General features: G+C 40.6%; 1 protein-coding gene across 1 annotated transcript in view; it reads right to left on the bottom strand.

The window, feature by feature from the left end:
* Positions 1-22,299, bottom strand: part of MYO1B (myosin IB) — a 114,340-nt gene that overhangs the window by 83,533 nt on the left and 8,508 nt on the right. Inside the window, exons 2-3 of the mRNA XM_075153898.1 lie at positions 14,075-14,215; positions 8,611-8,747 (exon numbers count right to left, since the gene is read on the bottom strand). Coding sequence (XP_075009999.1) covers positions 8,611-8,747; positions 14,075-14,209 — 272 coding nt within the window. The 5' untranslated portion in view covers positions 14,210-14,215. The remainder of the gene's footprint in view (positions 1-8,610; positions 8,748-14,074; positions 14,216-22,299) is intronic.

Here is a 22,299-nt window from a genome sequence, read left to right on the forward strand (position 1 = left end):
AAAGGACACAGTTGTTCACGAAGAACTGACTCCATCTGCATGGCAAATGTCACACGAGTTTTGCTGCAGCCCTTGGGCACTCATACAAAACCACGTAAAGGCAAGGCCGGGGTTGGACTGCGCTCCCTCACCCAAGGAGGAGCCTCGCGCCACCTCTTCAAAGCCTCGGGCACAGAAGAGCTTCACAGACAAGAAACCTGAAGGCTAATAGCCTCTGACAGATTTCTGTCAAAGGAGAGACTTACCGTCAGGATTCAAGTCAGTCGAAGTCCTGCTGTGGTTCCTCAGCAGACATGAAGCATAATTTTTCTTTCCAGATTCTAAACATACTTGCCATTACCCTTGGAAAGCAGACGGACAATGCGTTGTTTTACTCTGTTAGGTCCCATTCACTACCGAGCTGAATGAAGACCGGTACTGTACACCATGATTACCACGTCGGCACACGACACAATTAACCTGCCTTCTCCAAGCCTAGTGTTGGGTGCCCCGCAGCTCTCTACACCTCCCTCCAGCTGGAAGGGTTGCATTCAAATACACCCGAGTAGCAAAAAATGCCAAAACCCCATTCTACCCTGCCTGCAGATACTGATCAAAGATTAATTAAACCCCAAGTGTTTGGTATCTCTTTCCACAACCATGGAATAAATAAATAACACCTGGTGAAACACAACTTTCCAATAACCAGGGACTCCCTGGGAGGTGTAAAGGCTGTACCCAAAAACCACAGGTTCCCGTTATTTGGATTACATTCGCTAGTAACTGCAGAAGAAAAACAATGGTTTTTACCATTGATTTTAAATGGCTTCTTTGCAGCGATACCTTAGCACCTCGCAATCACAATTTGGCTTTCTCCCCACAATTTTTCTTACAGGGAAGTGCTGTAATATGCATTTTTAAATGGGAACAGAGGCACAAGGAGCCTGAGTTACTCACTCACAGGTTCAGCAGAGCACTGAATTACCTCCAGAGCCACAGTCACAAATTAAAAACATGAATTGCTGCAACCCTTCCCTATCTAACTTCCATGTCTAAAGCAATTCTCTGCTAAATGCTTATCAAATTTGGTCCTAAGCAGAAAGCTAGGAGAGCAGGATTTCCCGTTTTCCACAGCACGCATATGCACAGGCAAGCTGTGAACTCACGGCACTCATGGCATTTTCTGTCCCATTTAAAACAGAGTTGAACAAACCAGACTGCAGTGATAAAACAAGTAGCGTGAGGCTTCCAGAGACTCTTGTAGTTCATCCTTGTAGTGTTTACTACCCACAGGATGAAACAGAAGCAGCCACTGCTGACAATTCATCGTACAACTGCTGCTACGATGAAACACAATACTTCACTAATTGGTCTCAAGACTCACCATTTCTAAACAACGCATACTTTCTCCTCTCCTTTGGAACCGGCCAGAAACCTTCTGCAAAACATTTCCCTCCATGTATCTGAGCCCAGAACAGACCAAATATCCTAGAAACAGGCTGGTTTCACACCAAGAGCCCATGCAGAGTGCTGCAAGGGGGAGCAAGCCTGAAGGTGCCTCACATCTTGGCAGCCAGGCTGCAACTCAAAAGAGGGACAACTCCAATCTGCCTTGCACCGCAACCTGGGAGGGAAGCGCCCCCAAAGGCATTCAGATACAGACTGTTGAGAAAACCCCAAAATAATTAAGATTTTTGCTTCCTTCAAACACACGCCACACTGTGTGCTTATATATATTTTCTTCAAATTAAAAAAAAAATTGTTCTAGTTTTGTGGTCATCCTCCCCCTAAGGAGGAAAGTGTCTTCCATCTATGTCTGATCTCTTTGGCTGAACAAGAAGAAAATGCAAAAACTGCCTTTCTACTGTGTTTACTTTGTTCTCTCAACACATGCGGCTTTGGCAATTTGCAAGCCTACAGATTCTTGGTGAGAATAACAGATACCCAAGAGTAAGAAGCTTTCTAGTCTTCACAAGTGCATGGATACCCCACATTAGGACTCTTTCCTGATAAAACATTAATACATTAACTTGTTTCCTCCTAAATTGTAAGAATTTGTGAATTCAGCCTGTTGTGAAATCAGTGCTGCAAAGTACCAGCAGAAGAGAGATGAAGGCCAGATCTTGAAGATTATATTTTGAAACAGGAATTCTTTGGAACTCGAAGACTTGCCCTTTTCAGCTATTCTGCTACCATAATAGCATACAATTTAATCGCTAAGTTCCTTGAAGTACCCCAAGATGCCAAGGTAAAGAAAGATGAGTGAAAGTGAAAACCTCGATTTATATTTTGAATACAGGCATTCAAATGAGATTTATTTAGAACCATCTCTTCATAGCTAAGTATTGCTTAGACGATGTATTTTGGGAATTCAAGTCAGCTGTTTATTGTCAGACATGAACAAATACAGACCATTTCCTAAAATACCGATATTTCAAAAGGTCAAATGACTATATAGAAACAAAGACATACTCATGTCCATTTTAAACACCAAGCCAAAGCATACCAAGAAACCATTGTTTTTGCTGCAAAGCTGCTTATAAGAACTAATACATTTCCTCTTCCAAAATAAAAATGCCAGTATCTCAAAGCTGATGCCTAATAGATACTTGCTACTGGTGGTCTGTGAGATTCTACATAACGGGGATAAAAAGATCTGGAAAATAGCTTTCCCACATAACATCTGCCTTCCCACCAGAACTCTATTATAAACAAACAAAATAAATGGCTTAAATCCTTGAGCAAGCCACAAGCACAGAAACATTCCAGTGCTGAAAGCAGAATGCTCAAGAGTAGTGGGAGACCATACAGTGGCACCCCAGGGACTAAAGAGATCCTTCATTTTCCCTGTTTAAGGAAAAAAATGAAACCCTAGAGGAATGGCCTCATGATGATGAACGCCCAGAATGCAGTCAGGAGTTTTGATTTCTTTCTTAGCTTTGACATAGTCTTGTTATGCAGGTTTGGACAAGATCTGCTGTCTCCTCAAGTTCTGCTAACTAGAGACTCTTGATAATACCCCTTCCTCCAAATTTCTACTTTATTGCAATAACTCACAAAGGTAAATTCTACCTCCTTCGTGTGTTTGTCCAGAACCCAAACCAAAAGGACTCTCACTCGTCGTTTATCGGTGCATCTGTCATGTAGCACAGCAACACTGTAACGCGCTAACATTTCATCTGCGGAAAAGAGCATTCAAATTTCCATCGGGTCAAATGACAACCCATTCCGCGTTCTCCACCAAAACAACACAGACAACTCATTCCTGTTCAGTAAAGGGTTTAAGCCCCTGAGTAGGAAGAAAATTTTAAATCACAACTCGACTGGAAAACCAATAATATTTGTTACATCACTTCTAAGTACCGTTGGAGACGCAACATCCAAGACACTTTGATGGCTCATTTTCTCCCCCTAGGATGAAAGCAAACATAACCACTTGGAGCAAGATGTTACTACTACTTCAAGCTTGTATCTGCCTCGCAAGGCCTTCTGTGACTTTCTGACCCAAGCAGCTTTAAGACCGGCTTAAGAAGAGGCCTGAAATAGCAAGACAATGCGAGGCTCCCATTGCTCCGGAGAAACCTGCAGGCAGCAGCCTCTTCCCAGCCAAGGGCTGGGGAAAGCTACTGATAGAAACTGGCAAACTGCCCGAAACGCCTGTGGATCTTTTCAGCTGAGAGGTTGCAAAAACCTCATAGAGAGCCCAGCGAAAGGTCCCCAAACACCTCTGCAGCCAGGACGCACAAGCACCGCGGTGAAATCTGATACTCGGGGAAGAGGCAAGTACAGGCCAACTCAAGAAGGGGAGCTTTTAGAAGACGGTTAGTAGAGCTTATGGGAGAATACTGCACACCCTGGGATACAGTATATTAACAAAGCTATTTTTCCTCCTGCCAAAGTTAGTCTTGCAATACCCTAGAAGAGAGAAGACTGCAGCTGCAGAAGCCAGGGAGTGTTATCGACAGCAGTTGAGGCTGCAACGCTGGAGCTGCAGAGCTGGGGCTATGGTAACAGCCTGCTCTGTATTTTTAAAAGCTTTTCTGGATTAGTGGCATCCTCTGCAAAGCAACCTTCTGCAGAACTTAAAATCATTAAGCAGCTACACAGATTCGCTGCAGACCTTCTGCAAGTGTACTCTACATCACTTTTGGCAGCTCTGCTTCTTACCCATGGTAGCCTGTAACAGTCCAGAAAAATTGCTGCTGCACACCAGTCACTCCTGCTGTAAAATGTCCAATTGCTAATTACCCTGCAAGTGTGCTAAATTCCCAGGGCCCAGTGAGGTTGCCCTATTTACTTTTTTTTTAAAACGCTGGAGCACAAAAATAGAAAATAAATAAATTCTAGTAAAAAAAGATTGCTTGTATGGATACTGATTCTTCCATTTATGCAGACCAATTTTAATACTCCAGATTTGCATAACGCACATTTCTTTAGTATTGATTATGCTCGAGTGTACTGGGTTCATATCACTTTGAACAGTTTCAAATCACACCACTAAAACAATTCATTGAAATGAGAGACATTGAAGTAAGATCAAAGAGAAGCGTGACTAGATTTTATTGGAACAAATCCAGAACCAAGGCTTGGGCAGCACTGCTTTCTTGGCAGGGGGGAGGGCTGTATTTTAGTTTTGTGGGTTTTTTTAATGTGACATATGCAAAATTATATTTCTAATATAACATTCATTTTCATTTGTATTTGCCTGAACTACTGCGGTTCTGCATCTTGCCAGCTCATAAGCACATGTGCCGCTGCACGCTCAGAATAGCCGAGGCCAAGGAGATGGCAGACGCAGAGGAAGCCTGTACTTACATGTTCTCAGTTTTCTGAACTGTCTTAAACTCAAACAGAACTTGGTAAATTTAACACTGCAATGTTACTCCATAATGAAGTTTCTCATTTTAATAAACATTAGCAACTAGATCAGTACCTTATTAAAATATCATCTCTTATTTGAAGAATCATGCTGTGTGCTCAAATTTGTTTTTCATTGTGGTTGGCCACAATAAAATAGCTAAATGCACCCTGCTTCTGGTCCATTGTGTTTTTTCAGGTTGGAAACACTTGCAAAGTTGCAAGACACTATGTTTGAAAAGAATAAAGAAAAGAGTAACATCAAGTCTAAAAACAAAACCACCTTAGACCATTATTACTATTTCTGGGGCTTTGATTCACTGTATAACTGTGTATCGCAATGTAGGTGTTTGTATGGTTTGGTGGAGAGGGATGGGCTGGGTACTTGAAAAACACATAAACAAACAAACCAGGATTTCATCCTGTAATACTCCAGGGTTTGCCTGCACTGTTTCATGACAGCACATACAAAATAAACTCTACCTGTGATCCAAGCCGTGCAGCTGCACTTTGTGTTGAGCCAATGCCTTGTGCTTCAGTGAGCTTGGAGCATGAGCAGAGCTTCCAGGTACCATCTGCAAGCAACTATGCAGGCACAACCCCAGGATCCCAAAAAGCAATGATCAAGTGGAAAGAACAGGAACTAACAAAGTTTGATTTCCTCAAACAGGAGCTTCTGTGTGGATTTTCCCATATCCAGTAAGGGTTGGACTCGTGCAGCACCACACAGCACTAATGCTTAGTCAGCAGAAGAAACTTCTATGCTTTGAGACCTCTCATTAGCATTTCCCAGCAAATATAGCATCTCTCCAAAGCTCCTCATCAGCTGTAAAGGGGCCACAATAATCTGTGAGATCCTACAGATCAGAAAGCCTGTTCCCACCTCCCGCACTGGAAGGGAAGCCAATGCTAAAAAGTTTACTTTTCCAAAGGCTAGTCTGCGGTAAACTGAAAATACAATCCAGACTCTCAGTTTTGCGCGCTCTCTCTCTCTCTCTCAGAAGAAACTGCCCCTTCTTCTTGATACTACTGAATATTTTTCACTGTAGTTTGGATGGAGTCCCTTCTAATTGTGTTTGTACAAGTGAAGAAATATAATACTGGATTTCTGAACAAACACAGCCTATTCACCATAATGATTTAAACTCTTGTGCTCAAGACCACCCTCCTTCTGGACATTGCATTTTTGCCCCAGAAATATAGTGGGCAAAGTCTGTATGTTGTAATAGAAAAAAAAAAAACACAATCCTGATAAGCTATTACACATGCTTAATGGAGTTATTAAACATGATAGGCAGCCTTGTAAAACCTGGACAGGACAGTAAAGACTTAACAGAAGAAAACTACGTAGAAGAGCACAGGATGACTTCCTGAAATTGGAAAGAAAAAAAAAAATCAAGCAAAAGAAGAACCTGAGGCAACAGTATCCACAGTTCAAGCAAAACCATCTTACTGCTAGAGGAGACAAAATTCAGCATTAGTATGTATCACAGTCATGTACCAAATATATCGATGGCTGATATGACTCAAGAAACAAAGCTCAAACAGGTAATACAAAGGCAGAAGAGCACATTTATATCTTCCCAAAGCAAACAATCACAACACAGACCACCTATGTCAAAAAGGATAACACCACCGCTAAAATATTCTTCAATATGGGCTTGATCCTGCAAGTCACTGGGCAAACAGCAGCAGCCTGAACAAGCTACGGGTAACCCACACCGATCAGGATCAAGCCCTTAATCGTACTGCAACCTGTTTTAGATCCGAGCCCCGAAGTAAGAGCAGAGCGTTTGCCAGCGAAAGACACCCACACGGCAAGTTGAAGCGAGTACTTAAAGGGAATGCATGTGCACAGATTATCAGGTTTCTCTTCTGAATTTCTTGAGGGCACAGAAATCTCTCCGCTGCTCAGTGAATATTGCTGCTAACCTCACAATCATTATGACAGACTCTAATGTTATTATTAACGAAGCAGATTAATCATCTCAGCCATCCGCCTCTCTGACTACATTGGGATGTTTTTATACAAACAAACAGAATTCCTACACAGGATGCAATTACAGATGAAACCTGTAAAGTAAGCAATGAGGAAGTCAACCCAAAGCAGACATGAGAAATTTCAAGGAAAGCATTTAAATACCCCAGAACGTCAGTGCTTGCTCACTTTTGAAAAGATAAAGACTTGTTTTCGTAAGCAAACAGTAGCTGGAGATTGGATAGTGTCTGTGCCAAGAAACCATTGGTGAAAACATTAGCGAGAGCACTTATTCCAAAATGTTTTGTTATTTCTGTATGAATAAAAAGGGGGTGTGGGGTGTGCGGGGGGAGTCTCCTGCCATGCTGCAGCCAAGGCTAACCTATGTTCTTCAGGGTGAAAACCATGTTTTTACAGTACTTGGACGCTTTTGCTTCTATTTCTGTTATTTGCCAATCTTTCATTAATCTTCCTCTTGTGTTCTTATTTCATATAACATGCACTGAAACCACTAGTAAATGCCCAAAATGTCATCAACACCTTAGTGAAGAACTACACAGCATTTTGGGGCAGAGCCAACACTGTAACAGTCCCTGGGGCCCTACGGGAAGCATTTCCTACACCACCTCCTCTCTTTTTTCAAAGTGTCACATCAGAGGCAAAAAAGAAAGAGCGTGTAGGGAAGAAGACCCCTACACGCAGCCCACAATATGCATATAATTTTCTGCGATCCTTATTAATGTTTTCATACTCCTTTATGCAGTCTGATCCTTATTAATGTTTTCTTACTCCTTTATGCAGATACTGCATACGGCCCTACAAACAAGCGCCTCAAACGCTGTGCTCAGCATCGTGGGAGCTGTACAAAAGGGAAAGGAAACAAAGCACTGCCTTGAGGTAAGTAACTCTCCTCCCACGAAGCACTTCAAGGTAAAAAGCAACCAACCTGATAGCTGCGAAAATCTTTACTTCTGACGCCAGGCAAGTTATAAAGTTTGTTTTACCAGAGCGAGCTGATGCAAAGGGCCAGAGGACCAACAGGATTTCTAGCTAGATAACAAGCAAAGCAAGATTTACAGGAAGGCAGAATACTTCTGCTTAGACAAGCTATCACGGGAAAAGATGTGCTTGGGCACACAAACCCTTCTTCACATCTGAAGGAGAAGCAGCAGGCTTCAAGGTCCTAGCCTGTCACAGCTGCAACAATATTATTACTACAACTCAGTAGCTTCCCTCAAAGAGGGAAACTGTTGAGGCACTGCTGGGAAAATCACTCAAACCGATGCAAGCATCCCCCGAGGGAGGAAGAGAAGGAGATCTGAGGAAACTCGGGTCCCCTGGGCTCCCATCACAGGCGGATGGATGGCTGCTCTTCTCCGGCTCTCAAATCATCCTGCCTTTAAGAAGCGACTCAGTCACCACACCTGCCACTCCTCAAACTCCCAAAGGAAGACCGGCAGTCCAGGCTGGACTCGCTGGACAAACACCAGTAAATACAGGAGAGCAGGGCCGGGTCTGGCAGGGGGATAGACTCTTCTGCACGTCACTGCAGGAGCAGCAAAGGCACAGACCTACTACCGACAGGCATGCACGCAGCTAGGACGTACCCGAAACCACAGGGGACAACCACCCTCTTCAAAACCCAACAAAGGACTCCACCTGGCCTCAAAAACAACGTACTAAAGACCAACATGATCATGCTGACATCAGAAGGTAATGAAATTGAGAATAAAATTGAACTTCAACAATCACTCGACCATATTACAATGAAGATTTTCCCAGCAAGCTGCATTTACGTATCCCAATACCACAAAACTCTGTTCTTCACAACAGAGTTATATGGAGGGATGGTCACACAAGGCCGATGCAGACCAAGACAATTGGTCTCATTTACATAATTCTGTCCTCCACTTTCTTCTTCCAAATGTAGCATCTGGAATACCAGATATGAGTGCAGCAGGAACAAAGCCATTATGCTAGACAGCAATTCAGTAAACTCCTAAATACTGTAAGGTAGCTGAAAAAGGAGTGAATCAATAATACAGACAGACATAGCGGAGTAAAGTCAAGTCAGAAACGAAAAGGCTACCCCTAAAATATCAAAACAATAGAGATCAACAGGAAGCAGCTCAGTCTGTGAAACAGGCACACCACAATAGCCACACCACAAGGATGCTACCTTAAACAGCTAACACTGAGTTATTATACTGGAATGCCAAATATTTAATATCGCAGTGATAAAACAACATGTGTTCAGTACCATAAAACTGTTCCTGCCCAAAGCAGCCCACAAACTCCACGCACAGAAAATACAAACTAAATGCTGACATCAGAGAAAGATTCTGTTTTGTTATAAGAACAAAAAGCAAACAAACATTTTGTTGTAAGGAACAAAATGTTGACCTCTGCAAATTTGGGAAGACTTCAAGAAACAACATAACTGCGGGGAAAAATGTGCAGGGAAGCAGAATAAAGCGGTATCTGGCCTCTAAAGGCCTACGCAGCACTGCTGCCCTCCAGACTCCTCACACGTCCCTCGCCACCTCCACACGCCTCACAAAGCAACAAGCCCCGTACAGAAATAAGTTTCAGACCAATACATATACTACTATATATCCCAAATCTCTACCATTCGTGAGTCACTGTAAATACACATAAAGACAGATGCCCTCCTCCCATTTGTCAGCATCCCAAAATACAAAGGAAAAATAATTGCTGAGCTGGATTGGCTGAGCATATTTCAGCCAACTCAAGGAAAAAAAAAATCAAAATAAAAGCTTCAGGGAGGGAGTTCAACAGAATGAGTCAAAATTCATCAGTGATATACAAACTGAATTTTATGAATGTATTTGAAGTTTTCCATGCGGTCTCTAGGTCACACATTTTAACCGCACAAACTGCTCCCTGGAACCTTCAAATAATCAACATTGTGGGTTTTTTCTACTTGCTAACTGCATTGCCCATGAGCCGCATTTTACTCTGTAAAGTTGAAGAAAAATTCTCACAGGCTTTTGTTACTGATATTTACAGAAAAGAACTTTTGCAAAAAAGCAATGCAAATTTTATCAATGAAAAGTTTAAGAGTTACTAAAAGAATACAATAAACAATTACAGCTTTTTAATGAGATTTTTGTTGGTCAGACATACCCCAGACATTTCCAGACATGACTAAACTCCAAGATTCCCATTTCCAATTAACACATGCGTGTTACCCAATGAGCCCTTCCCCCCAAAGCCACTCAGCATGCGATTACTGCAGAATCTGATGGTCTTTAGTAGAATATTTGGCCAAACTCCAGCTCCACCAGCCTTCACGCTTATTTTTATAGGCACAGCCTCCAGCTTTGCGCTCTGGTATGCAACCTAACACCCAAGTTCATTAAACTTTCCATGAAATACACATAAAATTGAACAACAGGTAATCAAGCTGTAGTCTGTTCTCTAACTGTTAGGAGTATTCTTATTGCCCCGTTTGCACCATGGCATGAAACTTAGCTAATTTTCTTGAAGGGCTTACAGTGACCATGCCCAGGATGGTACAAGAGGACCATCAGGGGATCCAGATCTGAATGCTCTTGCAAGGGGAGCTCTTATGGACAAGATCTGGAATTTCAAAGGGGTAAATGGAGCTGGCACTATGATCTCCAACATCAAACATTCAGTGTCAAACATAACTAATGCGAAAGAGACTAGAAAAGACAAAAATTGTATTCTCTTCCAGTGGAATGAGCCCATTTATCTTGTCATCTTTGGCTATGGGGAGAGATTTGGCACTGTTCACTGACGGCTCGATCTGACACTCACATTTACCTATGAAGACTGGCTAACACGATTATGCAACGTCTGGCCAACTTTACAGCATTTTCAAAGCTATCCGTGTTAAAGGTCTCATTCCTCACAACAAACCCTTTTGAAGGTTATAACTGCAACCCCGTTTTAAAACTAACATATGTAGCACAGACACAGCCATCAGTGCACAGAAAACTGCTTAGAGACTGATGTTGAGTAAGCCCTGGTTTACTGCTGTAGAAACATTTCAATCCGTTCATATGGCTTCAGTTTGGCTTAGTTTTTTAAACTTGGACACAACTTTTGGTAATGCCTACAATGAAGCACTGACTTGAGGGGTAAACTTAACCTCACAACCGAGCCATGAAAGGACAAATCCATTCCTACTGCCCTCTGAAAGGATCCCGAGAGGTCAACTTGCATAGCTTGTTAGAGCTGAAGAAATCTGCAGTCTTTGTTAAGCACCAACAGTAGCTCTTTAATAGTCCGATTTGGTTTCCCCAGGATAGCATGCAAACTACAGATTTTACACAGTAAAACAAACATTACTTCCAGATGTAAACAAAAGCTTCATTGTGCTCATCTGAGTCTAAAAACAGAAATGCGAAGTGTAGTTTTCATGAGTGAGATTTGGGGAGAAGAGAGTGGGTGGCAATAAGGAGAAGGGAGAGAAGAGTTTGCACTTGAAAATTAATGTGTGGTTGTTACCGTAAGCACCATTCCAACTGTTACTGTTTTAAAAGTTTTCTAAAATACGCAACAGTGGCATGAAATTTGCAGGGCAGCAGAACTCAACTGATACGAAAGGCGATATTATTCCTTGAGTGATTTGGTAAATAAAACCATGCAGCAACACAAACTAAGTAACTTTTATACTTGGTAGCAGCATGTGGCACAGACAGAAACATCTATTCTTTCCACCACTGATGTAGTGAATGTTTTAATACTTGCAAACATCTGCAACATTTTGCCTTCATAGTGTGGATTCACAAACAGTACTTGTAAGACCTTAAAAAAAAAAAAAAATCAATCACATGATCAAACAAACCTGGAGATAAAAAGGGTAAATGATAGTGCAACAAACTACAAGGGAATGATTCAGGAAAAAAAAAAAACAACCCAACAAAAAAACCTCCAACAAAAAAATCCTTTGGTTTTGGCAGCAGTTCACACTTCTCAACAGAGCATGTTTAAGTATGAGGTTTTCTCACCTGCAAGGCAAAGGATCCTACATTGCTAGAGAAAAGTGACACCTTGTATCACCTGCCAAAGCACATAATACAGCTAATTACATCGCACGTCAGTGCCAGGCCCAGCTGAATCAGAAACTGGGGGAAATACATGCTTCCCTGTCACTGCCTCAAAGAACTCTGTTTGAACATGGTTGTCAGCTAGCATGTAATAGCAGATAAAAATAAAACAGATTACCCATTTGTCATTCAAACTGATTTCTTTCAAGAAAAAGCTATTCAGTCTAAATTAAGTAGAAACATGTAATTAAATACTTTGCAATCCATAGTAGTTTACAGTAAAAAACCAACCAACCAAACAAAAAACCAAAAAAACCCAACAAACCTTGAGAAATTCACTCCCATATGACTTATAGCAATCCTTCTTAAGAGGCTGCGTAGTCTAGGGTACCCTCACAGAATAGGTTTCTATCCTTAATGCTTTAAATAAAACTTTCAAATACGATTCAGAGATTGTGCAAGGTAGTACCGTCTTCTTCAATCTCTAGGCAAGTAGCTCCCTTTCCTTCTCCTTCATATCTTTTCTTGAGCTAAAGTGGAATGAGATGATTCAGTATCACCCACTTTTACTGTAGGTATTAGGAATAGAGAGTTAACCCTAAAACTAATGTGAAACAGGTTAATTATAGAAGCCACTGACTGAAAAAACCTCTGAATCCCAGAAGAGGCAGCCACTGCAGCTGTTGAATATGGAGGACTTGCCAGAAGCAGGATGAAAAAGCAGCAAAGAGGAGTCCGATATCTACCTGCCTGTATCAACATATAAGGATTATCAAGAGGGAACAGACTACCTCTTCAAGGAACAAGGAAAATTTAAGAGACAAATTTTTGGAAATGTAACTCTCAAAGGTATCAGGAAGATTTTTTTAACCATTGTGGAAGAAATCCTTCTGCAAATACAGATCGTTTTGGCTTCTTCTCCAACAAGGTTTTAATGGATACTGAGAGTCCTTGTCTTACTTTATTTTTCTGGTTAATTTAAATTGTCAGTCCAAACTTAAGGAGCCAGTAGGTGGAGGTGATACAATAGCAGATAGGTGCAACTGTATATTGCCAAGTAAATGCCTACAGAAAAGGGAACAGGCATAGTTGAGTAGGAAAAAGTCTCCAGAAGAAAGATGCGGCAGACAATGAATAGCAGAGGTACAAAAGCACAGACTGTAACTAAGGGATTAGAAGAAGCAAACAAAAATAACACAGATCCTCCCTTACTGGAGAATGGAAAGGAAAAAGCACAATGAAACCACAAAGGTTCAAATGCTTAGTAAGAAGGAAAAATATAGTCACACTAAAAATTAAAAGGGGGGGGAGGGCTAAGTTATAATTAAGTACAGAACACATCTATTTGATTGTAATAAGCTGCAGACACAATTGCTTGCAGATCATAGCTATACTTTGGCTTAAATATTTCAGCTTTACTCTTAAAAGACTTATCTTACAGCAGCGGTCTCGGAAAGTCTCTACAAATCATGAAGTTCACACAGCCTCAGCAGTACAACAGATATAATACTGTGCACATTTTAACAAAAATGGACTAAAGAGAGATGAAGCAGGAAATGAAAGGCTTAACTGGAATCACAATTTGCCTCTTCATTCCCAGCCTCTGTTTCAACTGCCAGTTCACAACGTCTCTCCTATTAATCATCACTCAGAGATTAATATGCCTGAAGATTTTGATTCCTTCCACATATCTCCAAGCTCATTGTTTCTACTTTAAAATCCAACCATTCTAATAAATGTAAATTTTTTGCAAATCAAAGATAGCAGGCAACATTTAAGCTAGTCCTAGCATATTCCAAGCGTATACTGCTTCTATATCAACCTGGTCTAACACCCTGGAAGTGCCTTCCCTGGAAGTGAATTATTTATAACTGCAACATTCTCTGACAACAGGAGTATCAAAGTAATTGTCATCATCAGTTCTGGAACTGGTTTTTATGAAAATCAGAGGTCCACCACATTGTGCAACAGGGAGAAAGAAAAAGGAAAAATACCCCCAGGTACCCTCCATACCCAGATGGAAAAGATCAAATGCAAACAATGCAGTACCAGAAAGATTACAGCACAAGTAAGGTTTAAAATATCCCTAATACAATAGATTATGTTCAGGCATTCAGTCTATGTGTATCCTTATAAATAAACAAATATTTTAAGAATGACAACATAGCTCCTCATGTTACGTTATTTGTTATATATCTGTTATTTGTTAATATATACTCACATATACTTCATTGTGATCAAAGCGCTTTTTCAAATTATTGATGAACGAATCTTCATCAAGTGGCTCTAAAAGAACCATATCTCCCACCCCTATCATGTTGTCTAAAAGTGACGTCTTGACCTCCATTTTGGCCATTTTCTCCTGCAAAGAAAGAAACGAGAAAAAAACAAAGAGCAAAGTTAGCTCAAAATTATTCTAATTATTCACAGGCATTATCCAGTAACACTGTTTAAAGAATACAAGTCAAAAACCCATCAGATGACACTGCTTTAAAATATTTTTCCAAGGAACATTCTCAAAGTCATTCTATCTACCCAGGTAGCCCACACAATTCCAAAAATTTAACTTCTAACAGTCAACAATGCCTTCTGGTTCACTATACATTAAATATGAAACTGCAAGAAACAGGAATTAAGATTCCAGTGGGACTTCAACAGTGTTCAAGTGTACGCGAACCCAAGTTTTATCAAAAGCATCATCATCATCTCCAGTGTACCTAATTAGGGTTTAAATTTGTCAATACCCTAACCTGAATTCCCTTCTCATCTTTACTTGCATTTCTCCAATCCCACTAACTTTTAAATGGAAACCAGCTAAGTGAACTCATGCAGAGACAAAACCCACACAATTTTATCTTAATTCATGAACCCTGTACTCGAGTGCCTATATTCCAGTACAGTACTGCTCTTGGTTACATGAGGCTACCAAATTACTTTATTTCCTAACCAGACTTATTTGGATTTATTTGTAATTTTATTGCTTAAGAGACCATTTTCGCTGGGTAGCATCAATCCAGCTGACAAGTGGAGACTCTGCATCTATGTAACTGGAGTGGCAAAAGGCAGAAGCCGGGCTTAAACAAGGGATCAGAGCAAAGAAAGTAACCAAGTCTAATAAACAAAGTAATTCAGACAAAGAAGTCAAGGTCAGGCCAAAACTCAACACCTATTTGATCGTCCCAGCCTTTTATCCTTCCAATCCAAATGCTAGAGAAGATTAACCGAGCTCCTCAAGAACTCCAGGCACACAGTTACTGCTTTCAGCTTTCAAGACAGGCCTGAACAACGAACGTGTTAGCAGTGGTGGCCTGCAAATGGGGACCAGAGGTGAGAGAACAACTTTGCTGACCACACAAACCAAGAACCAACTACTGCACAGCTACAGCTACACAAACAGCAGTTGAACTTCACCAGTCAGCTGTAACCTCTCAGCTATGAAATGCTACCAGGCTGTCCTTGCTCCCCCTATCATTACAGCATATTTTAATTGTAAATATTTTTTCTCATTTTTCAAAACGTCTTTGAACAGCTATTAGCTAATACAATCACCATGAACTTGCCATAATAGCTATCCATCAGATAACTAATTTAAAACAAGCGAAGCCTTTTATCTCTTGTTTCTGTCCACAGCCACTGCATTACTACATGCTATTTGATTTTTGAGCAGTGAGTGACATTTGAGGGGTATTAGATCAAGACTTAGGTCGTGTTTGATGTTTTTCCAAATTCAACGAAGAGAAGCACAGCTCCACAGGCAGCTAACGGAAGCGATACAAGAAGATCCCCAAAACCTGAACCAAGCCTGGGAATTACTAGAAATTCACATGGAAATGCAAAAACAGTGCTGAACTATGGTAACCAACCAAAGCTGAGTCAACTCTGCTAAACAAACAAAAGAGCATTTATTTCAAACAAAAACACTGGACAAATATTTTTGTAGAGAAAGATACTTTTATTCTTAAAAGTTCACCTCTCTGAATCACCGAAAAAACTTTAAATATTCACAAAATCTTTTCAAATTCACTTCAACTTCTGCATCCCGTTAAGACAAATTCTTTAAACTACCAGTCTTGTTTCAATGACCTAATTACTTCCCATACATCAGCTAATGCTCAAATAATTTTTGGAGGCTGAAGAAAAAAAAAAAAGTCCTTCTCAAGTATGGAACTTATTAAATATTGGGTTTGTAGCCAAAAAAAAAAAAAAGCCAGCATAAAAATCCTAATATGGGCAATTTCAACCTAAAATTTAAGTTCTAAGTAGTATACCTCATTTACCATTGTGAAATTACATACCACCTACCACACTTCATGCATCACTGCTCGGGAATTTCAAGGCCAAGAGCAGCCAAACCCATCAAGAACATTCATGTATTCCCAAGCTCAGAGGCATGTTTTGCAGAAGAGGTGCACAAAGACACCGTATCTACTACTAAAAGCTGGATTAGAAAGTTGTATACAAATACTGATTTAGCAATATATTTGAAAAGTTCAATTTTATGGTCAAAGGTTTAATTTTCAGCTTTTTTTTTTCCCCACAATAATGGGGAAACATCATAATATGGTTAAAATATTTCCATTAACTCGAGAGCTAGAAAATATTAGAAACACAGGTGATGAAAAAATTGGACAATACGCCTAGACAACTTGTTTAACACTGAATTCTCAACATCATTTGCAATAGCTTAGCCTTTGCAAAATATTCGTTAAAGACTACCTCATACACTCATTCAAGAGTATCTGCCATACCAATGCTGTTAGCTCCCAGTTTGGTGCAATCCAATCATAATCCCTGCTCTGGTTTAGCTAGCAACAAAGGAAAATCTGGCAAGCTTGTGGCATAATTTGGTTGCCTATCTGAGGTAACAAGTGGGAAAAAAAAGCACTGTTAAGAAAAGCCAACAATGTTTAAACATACATTGAATTGAACAATTAGATTGAATTTAATCCACCAGAAGAATTTCACAGAAGATCAATGTACATAGCACTTTCAAAATACCAAATACTAATTTTAAAAATAGCTTTTAAAAAACCCTCAAAAATCAGCACATTACACAGGGGGAAAAAAAAAAAATCAAACCCTTGCTACATTGCAAGACTAAACTTCAGTCAAGATTCTTAGCAATACGTCACTAGGCTTAGAAACTCAATCCAAATCCATGTCCAAGTATTTGTATTTGCCATATTTTCAAAGACGCCTTGCAGCTGGAAGTCTTTTCCCATCAGTGCTGGCGACAGCATGCTCACAAGGGTTTGGAGAACAGTACATAAAAGTAAGCGGCTTCTACCTATACATATATTCATGCAACTTTAAAATGGTTCTTGAGAAACGTTCAAGAAGCAGACCTATGAGAGGGACAGGATGCTCCCAGTGTCTGAGAGATCAGTAATGACTGAAACCACAGCTGTGCTGGTGAGAGAGCGCCAGCAAACAGGAAATTAGGTTAGAGGAAAGAACAGGAATGGGTTGTGTCCCTTAAAACAAGGACACCTTTACTTACTTTCAAATGAAGGTTGCTGAATGGGGGAAGGTGGATGGAGGTACTGCTGTGAGGCTCTATTTGAACTGTGCTGTAATTTCATTCATAATAAAATAACCTAAAAATATAAGTGACACTCCCTCGATTTACCTAATACATTGCTTTTGTGACTGCAACATCTCATTCTGTTGACATCAAGAAAAACAACAGTGTTGTATAAAGATTACAGCTGCATATTATTAATATAGCACCAAATTAGCTCGGCAAAAAACCCAAAATTCTTCTAACACTTGCAGTCTACAAATCAGATTCTTCCTCAAACATTCCCTGATCCCTCCCACACCCACTTACCACTTGAGTCTTCTCCCAAATTTATCTTTCTTATCCCTAAAGCAGCATTTCAGAACATCTCCCTTTTCTCTACTCATTTGTCAAATCTATTCTTCCTCACTTCGGTCTTATATCTAGGCCTTAATTCAACAGAGTGAGAACACTTTCAACACATTTCCATTCTCAGAAAAATAAAAAAGATTATTTAGTAATCCTTCACAGCTTGAGCTGTTTTATTTTGGACAACATGTTTGGAGGAGAAGTGCTGGGCATGCTATGTCTGTAAAATGCTTTTATCCACACGCTCCCACGTTACATATAGCCTTTACAAACACAGACTGTTGTATCTGCCACTTGCAATGCCTGGGATTGCCATCCAGCTGGCCAGCTGAATCTAAAACATTCTTGTCCCCCTTGGCCGCAAGGATGGCAAATGAAAAATTATGCTATTCCACAGCCACAGCAGTCCTATCAGCAGCCAATCTGAAAGGGGAGCTAATGAAAACTATAAATAGAAGATGATACAGAGAATAGGCAAAACCCCAAAAGCCTTGTACAATTAAGTTCACACATCCTCCAAGGGGGAAATGAAGCAGTATCCCATTATTAGCATATGGCATGTTACGGAATTGTCCAAGGTTTTCCACATCACCCTCACAGAGTAAACCAGCAACAATTGTAAGCAGCTTCCTACAGATGTGCAGTCCTTAGCACACGTTTGCACTTGCTGCACTGGAATTATCACTGGCTGCAGAGGTGGCTTGTTTTTCTTCTTTTGTGGCATTGTAGAAAAAGGACAATTTCCCTACCATCAAAATTGTCACAATAGATGCACTCACATATGGTTCAAGCTCTGACTATTAAAAAAAAAAAAAAAGCCTTTGGTTTCACTACCACCAACTCACTATAGAAAATAACCACCTTTTTCTTTTATAAGAGTTAACAGGAACAACCTGCAACATCAGTAATTCAATAGGGGAGTTCAAACTGATTTCATGTTCCAGGTCTGATCCTGAGCTCCGTCAGGCTGTAATTACGCTTGCCCACTCATTCCCTTTTTTCTCTGTCAGGGAGCAATCGGCCCACACAGAGCAGGGACACCGACAGGCCACTGCTGCAAAAAACGGCTAGAGACAGTGTCATTACCTGAACAAAACAAAACCAAAAGGGACTACAGCCATCTTGTACTACCCATGACAAGCGTAAGTACCAATTTAGCAAGAGGCAGGATTTGTTCATGGTGTTCTGCTGCCCAACAAACCCCACGTATCTCTGACCTCCGACTGATGTCCAGAAGGTGCAAGTTCGTTGGAAACACCTTGTGCTGGTTCACCAGGTAAACTGAGGCAGGCTCTGCAGATGAACTATTATAGCGCCCTTTTCACTCAAAGCTAGATTTCCTGACATCAGCATGTAGGAAAACGTTGATACCATCCAAAGAAAATATTTGCTTTGCCTCCAGATCCCCTAACTTTTTAGATTCTGGATGCTGCAGGGGATCAGCGCACGCAGCATCTGCTGCCTAGCCGCTGTCTGCTAGGAAAACCTGCACCCTCCTGCCCAGCTGTGACTGCTCACAGATGTTGCTCTGTCACCATCAATGTGCTTAAGAAAAGAGCGTGCAGAAAACAGCGCGATGTTGCAGCCCACGATTTCTTCCTGCAAGAAAATGGACTTGAGAAACCTGACAGACAGATTGCAGGCAGGAATGTTAATAGATACCGCAACAGCAGTAAAAGCACTCTTAAAGAACTAAAATGCTTCCTCTGATTCTCCATCTTTCCTTTTGGTTTGGCCAATGTCTAAATATCTTCTGAATTCCTTTTCCTCCCACAGTCCTACTGAACAAATCACTGTTTTCCAAACTGAAAAAGTTTATAATTCGGGGCTTTTGAATTAGCTAATGTTTCTCACATCTCACCTACTAAGCAAGAGCTATTATTTGAAAGCCTTGTGCAACTTCTCTTTATTTTCTGTAGGCATTGAACATTAAGCATGTGTACCAGATTCCTTGAGTAGTTAACAACAAACAGCTCCAGTAAATCACAAAAGTAAAATGTGGCATTACGGGGTATATTTGTATTAGGACTGCAGGAATGTTTGCATTCAGCATCAGCTAAATGGGAACGGCTCTTTAGCAACATCAGATTAGGACAGAGTTGCACACCAGTGACTGCAATTTAGATGACAGAAGATTTGCCCAGCAGAATTCCATAGGAGGAACGAATGCTCCGCTGGCTCCTGCTACCAAATGCCACGCATTTAGCTAAAGATTGGGCAATTTTCAAGAAAGAAAGAGGCCACTTAAAGTACTGCTGAACAATCAGCTGCAACCACGTGAAGCAATAACATCTTTTAATAGTTTAACAACAGAGGCTTAACTGCAGTTTAGAAAAACTGACCGTGTAACAATTAGAGTTCATTAGGAAGCGTACAAAATGTTCGCTGGGACATTATCTCCTACCAACATAAACAGTGGCTGAAACTTTCTTCACTAACAGGACTCGGGTCCTTTATAAATGCAGAGGGGTTGTTGTTGCTGGAATTCTTTGGCGTTTGTTGGGGGGATATTGTTGGGGTTTTTTGTTTTGTTGGGGGGGTTGGGTGGTTTTTTCAGCTTAGTTACAATCTACATTAAGCAGTAATCAGTTTTTATCAATCCCCCAAAAGTGAGAGATGCCTCTTTCGTGTCTCTGTTCGTATCCTTCGTCACAAGACTACGCACCACACTCATATCACGTAAAAGGTGCACAGTACCTCACCACAAAAACAAAATAACCTGACCCATGTATGCAGAAGATACACCTTTGCCCTCCCTCTCTTCCCTAATAAAAGACTAATTCATGAGCCTGGAGGAAGGAGTAAGGGGCTGTGTTTGCATTTCTCTAAGGCTGCTTTCTGTTACTTCTGCACACTAGTTTGAGTAACACTAGCATGGATATTACCTGCTGTAAGAGACCGTGGGGTGTATCTATTCTACTATTTCTACTTTATACTCCCAGCAGTACAGGTTTTCAAATTACTTCTAATAATTATTTTGCAACCACAACACAATAACTGCCACCAGTAATTGCACTCAGGGGTTGATCTATTTCCTAAGTCAACTTGCAGCCTCGCTTTAACTCACCTGGGTCGGTCATACAGTCACGCCGGGTTTTGGGAAGAACATTTGGTCCTTCAAAATTGCTAAGGCACCCTTCTTTAGCACATGTTAAAATACAGTCTTAAAATAATCAAAAGATGTTTGGTGCTCCATTTTTACCCTGCAAAAGTTCCTTTACATTTTGGATTATATTGACAGGTTTCAAAGATTATAGGTGTGGAGTAGCCTTTTCTATCAACGGTTATTCCGGACTCTGAGATATTTTTTTTTTTTTTTTTTTTTTAAATTCCATCTGTTTGACAGGGAGAACACCTTGGGCATTTTCAATGCATAATGCATATGGAAATAGGTCTTCACTAACAAGGCTGTTTGCAGTCCAAAATTCTGGTTAAATTCCCACTGACTTCAGCAGAAACAGGATCCATGGTGGTTTCTTACATTTAGGCTTTTCTTAGTCATTGTCTAACCACAGACTTTTATAATCATTTTATAAGCATCTACAGAAATGGATAAAATATTCAGGAATAGAGGGGGTCTCTTTTTGGCACATCCCTTGCTAAGATTCTCTTGAATCTTTTTCAAAATAAGGAGTAAAACGTGACTGCAAAACCAAAAGTTGCCAAACGCCCCTAAACCAAAGACTAGATTTCAGATTAACAGTGTTCTTTGGGCAACATCATTTTTTAAAAGTTGTCAGTACAGAACATGAACACAAATAAAGCACCCTCATTCTTTCAAAAAAAACCCACAAAAATTAGCTTTTACTTGATATCTGAACTCCACTAAGTAGGGGGTACCCTTTTAAACTGATTATCTCCATCTTTCAAGCTGCCGCTTAAAGTTTTCTGCCAGTTTTTTGGGATCCTGTCCAATCCAAAGGTTATGTTTGCATAGCTATTGCAGAACAGGGGCATGAAAACCAAGGTAGCACTTATTTATTTTGGGGGATCTTCTTTGTTTGTTGTATGTGACACATCAGTAGCTTGCTACCACACCAGAGCTTGCATTCAAAAGATCCTCCAGTAGCAGATCCTCACAAAATACTACTTAAAAACAACTGGCCCTCACAAAGTCAAAACATTTCTTTCAACTGAGGTTTCACTTCTTTGGGAGCCATCCAGCAATCAACTGTAATCTATATCTTTCATTTATGCTTTTATTATAATAGGGTTTTTATTTTCCCTTCCCCACAAGTGTGCAGGCAGACAAGCAAGCCTTGCTTTCCTCCAGTCGGCACATGAACCACACATCCCTGATACAGGCAAAAGAAATCTACTCGTGGTGAGGCAACCGGAGTGAACACAAATTATATCATGTCAGTAAGGTGGATATTAAGAGATGTCTTAATACTACAGGGTTAAAATACCAGAGTACATGCTAATCTTCTCAAATGCTTGCGTGCATTCTGGGGCAGTCTGTGATAAGCCTCGAAGATATGCAGAATATGAAATAACAGAACAGGTAACACCGCAGCTTCACTCAGCTGCCAAGAGCAGAAGGAAAAGCAGCCACAGAAAGTCATCACGGCAGCCAC

Source organism: Calonectris borealis, chromosome 6, assembly GCF_964195595.1.
Source record: "Calonectris borealis chromosome 6, bCalBor7.hap1.2, whole genome shotgun sequence".
Lineage (NCBI taxonomy): Eukaryota > Metazoa > Chordata > Aves > Procellariiformes > Procellariidae > Calonectris > Calonectris borealis.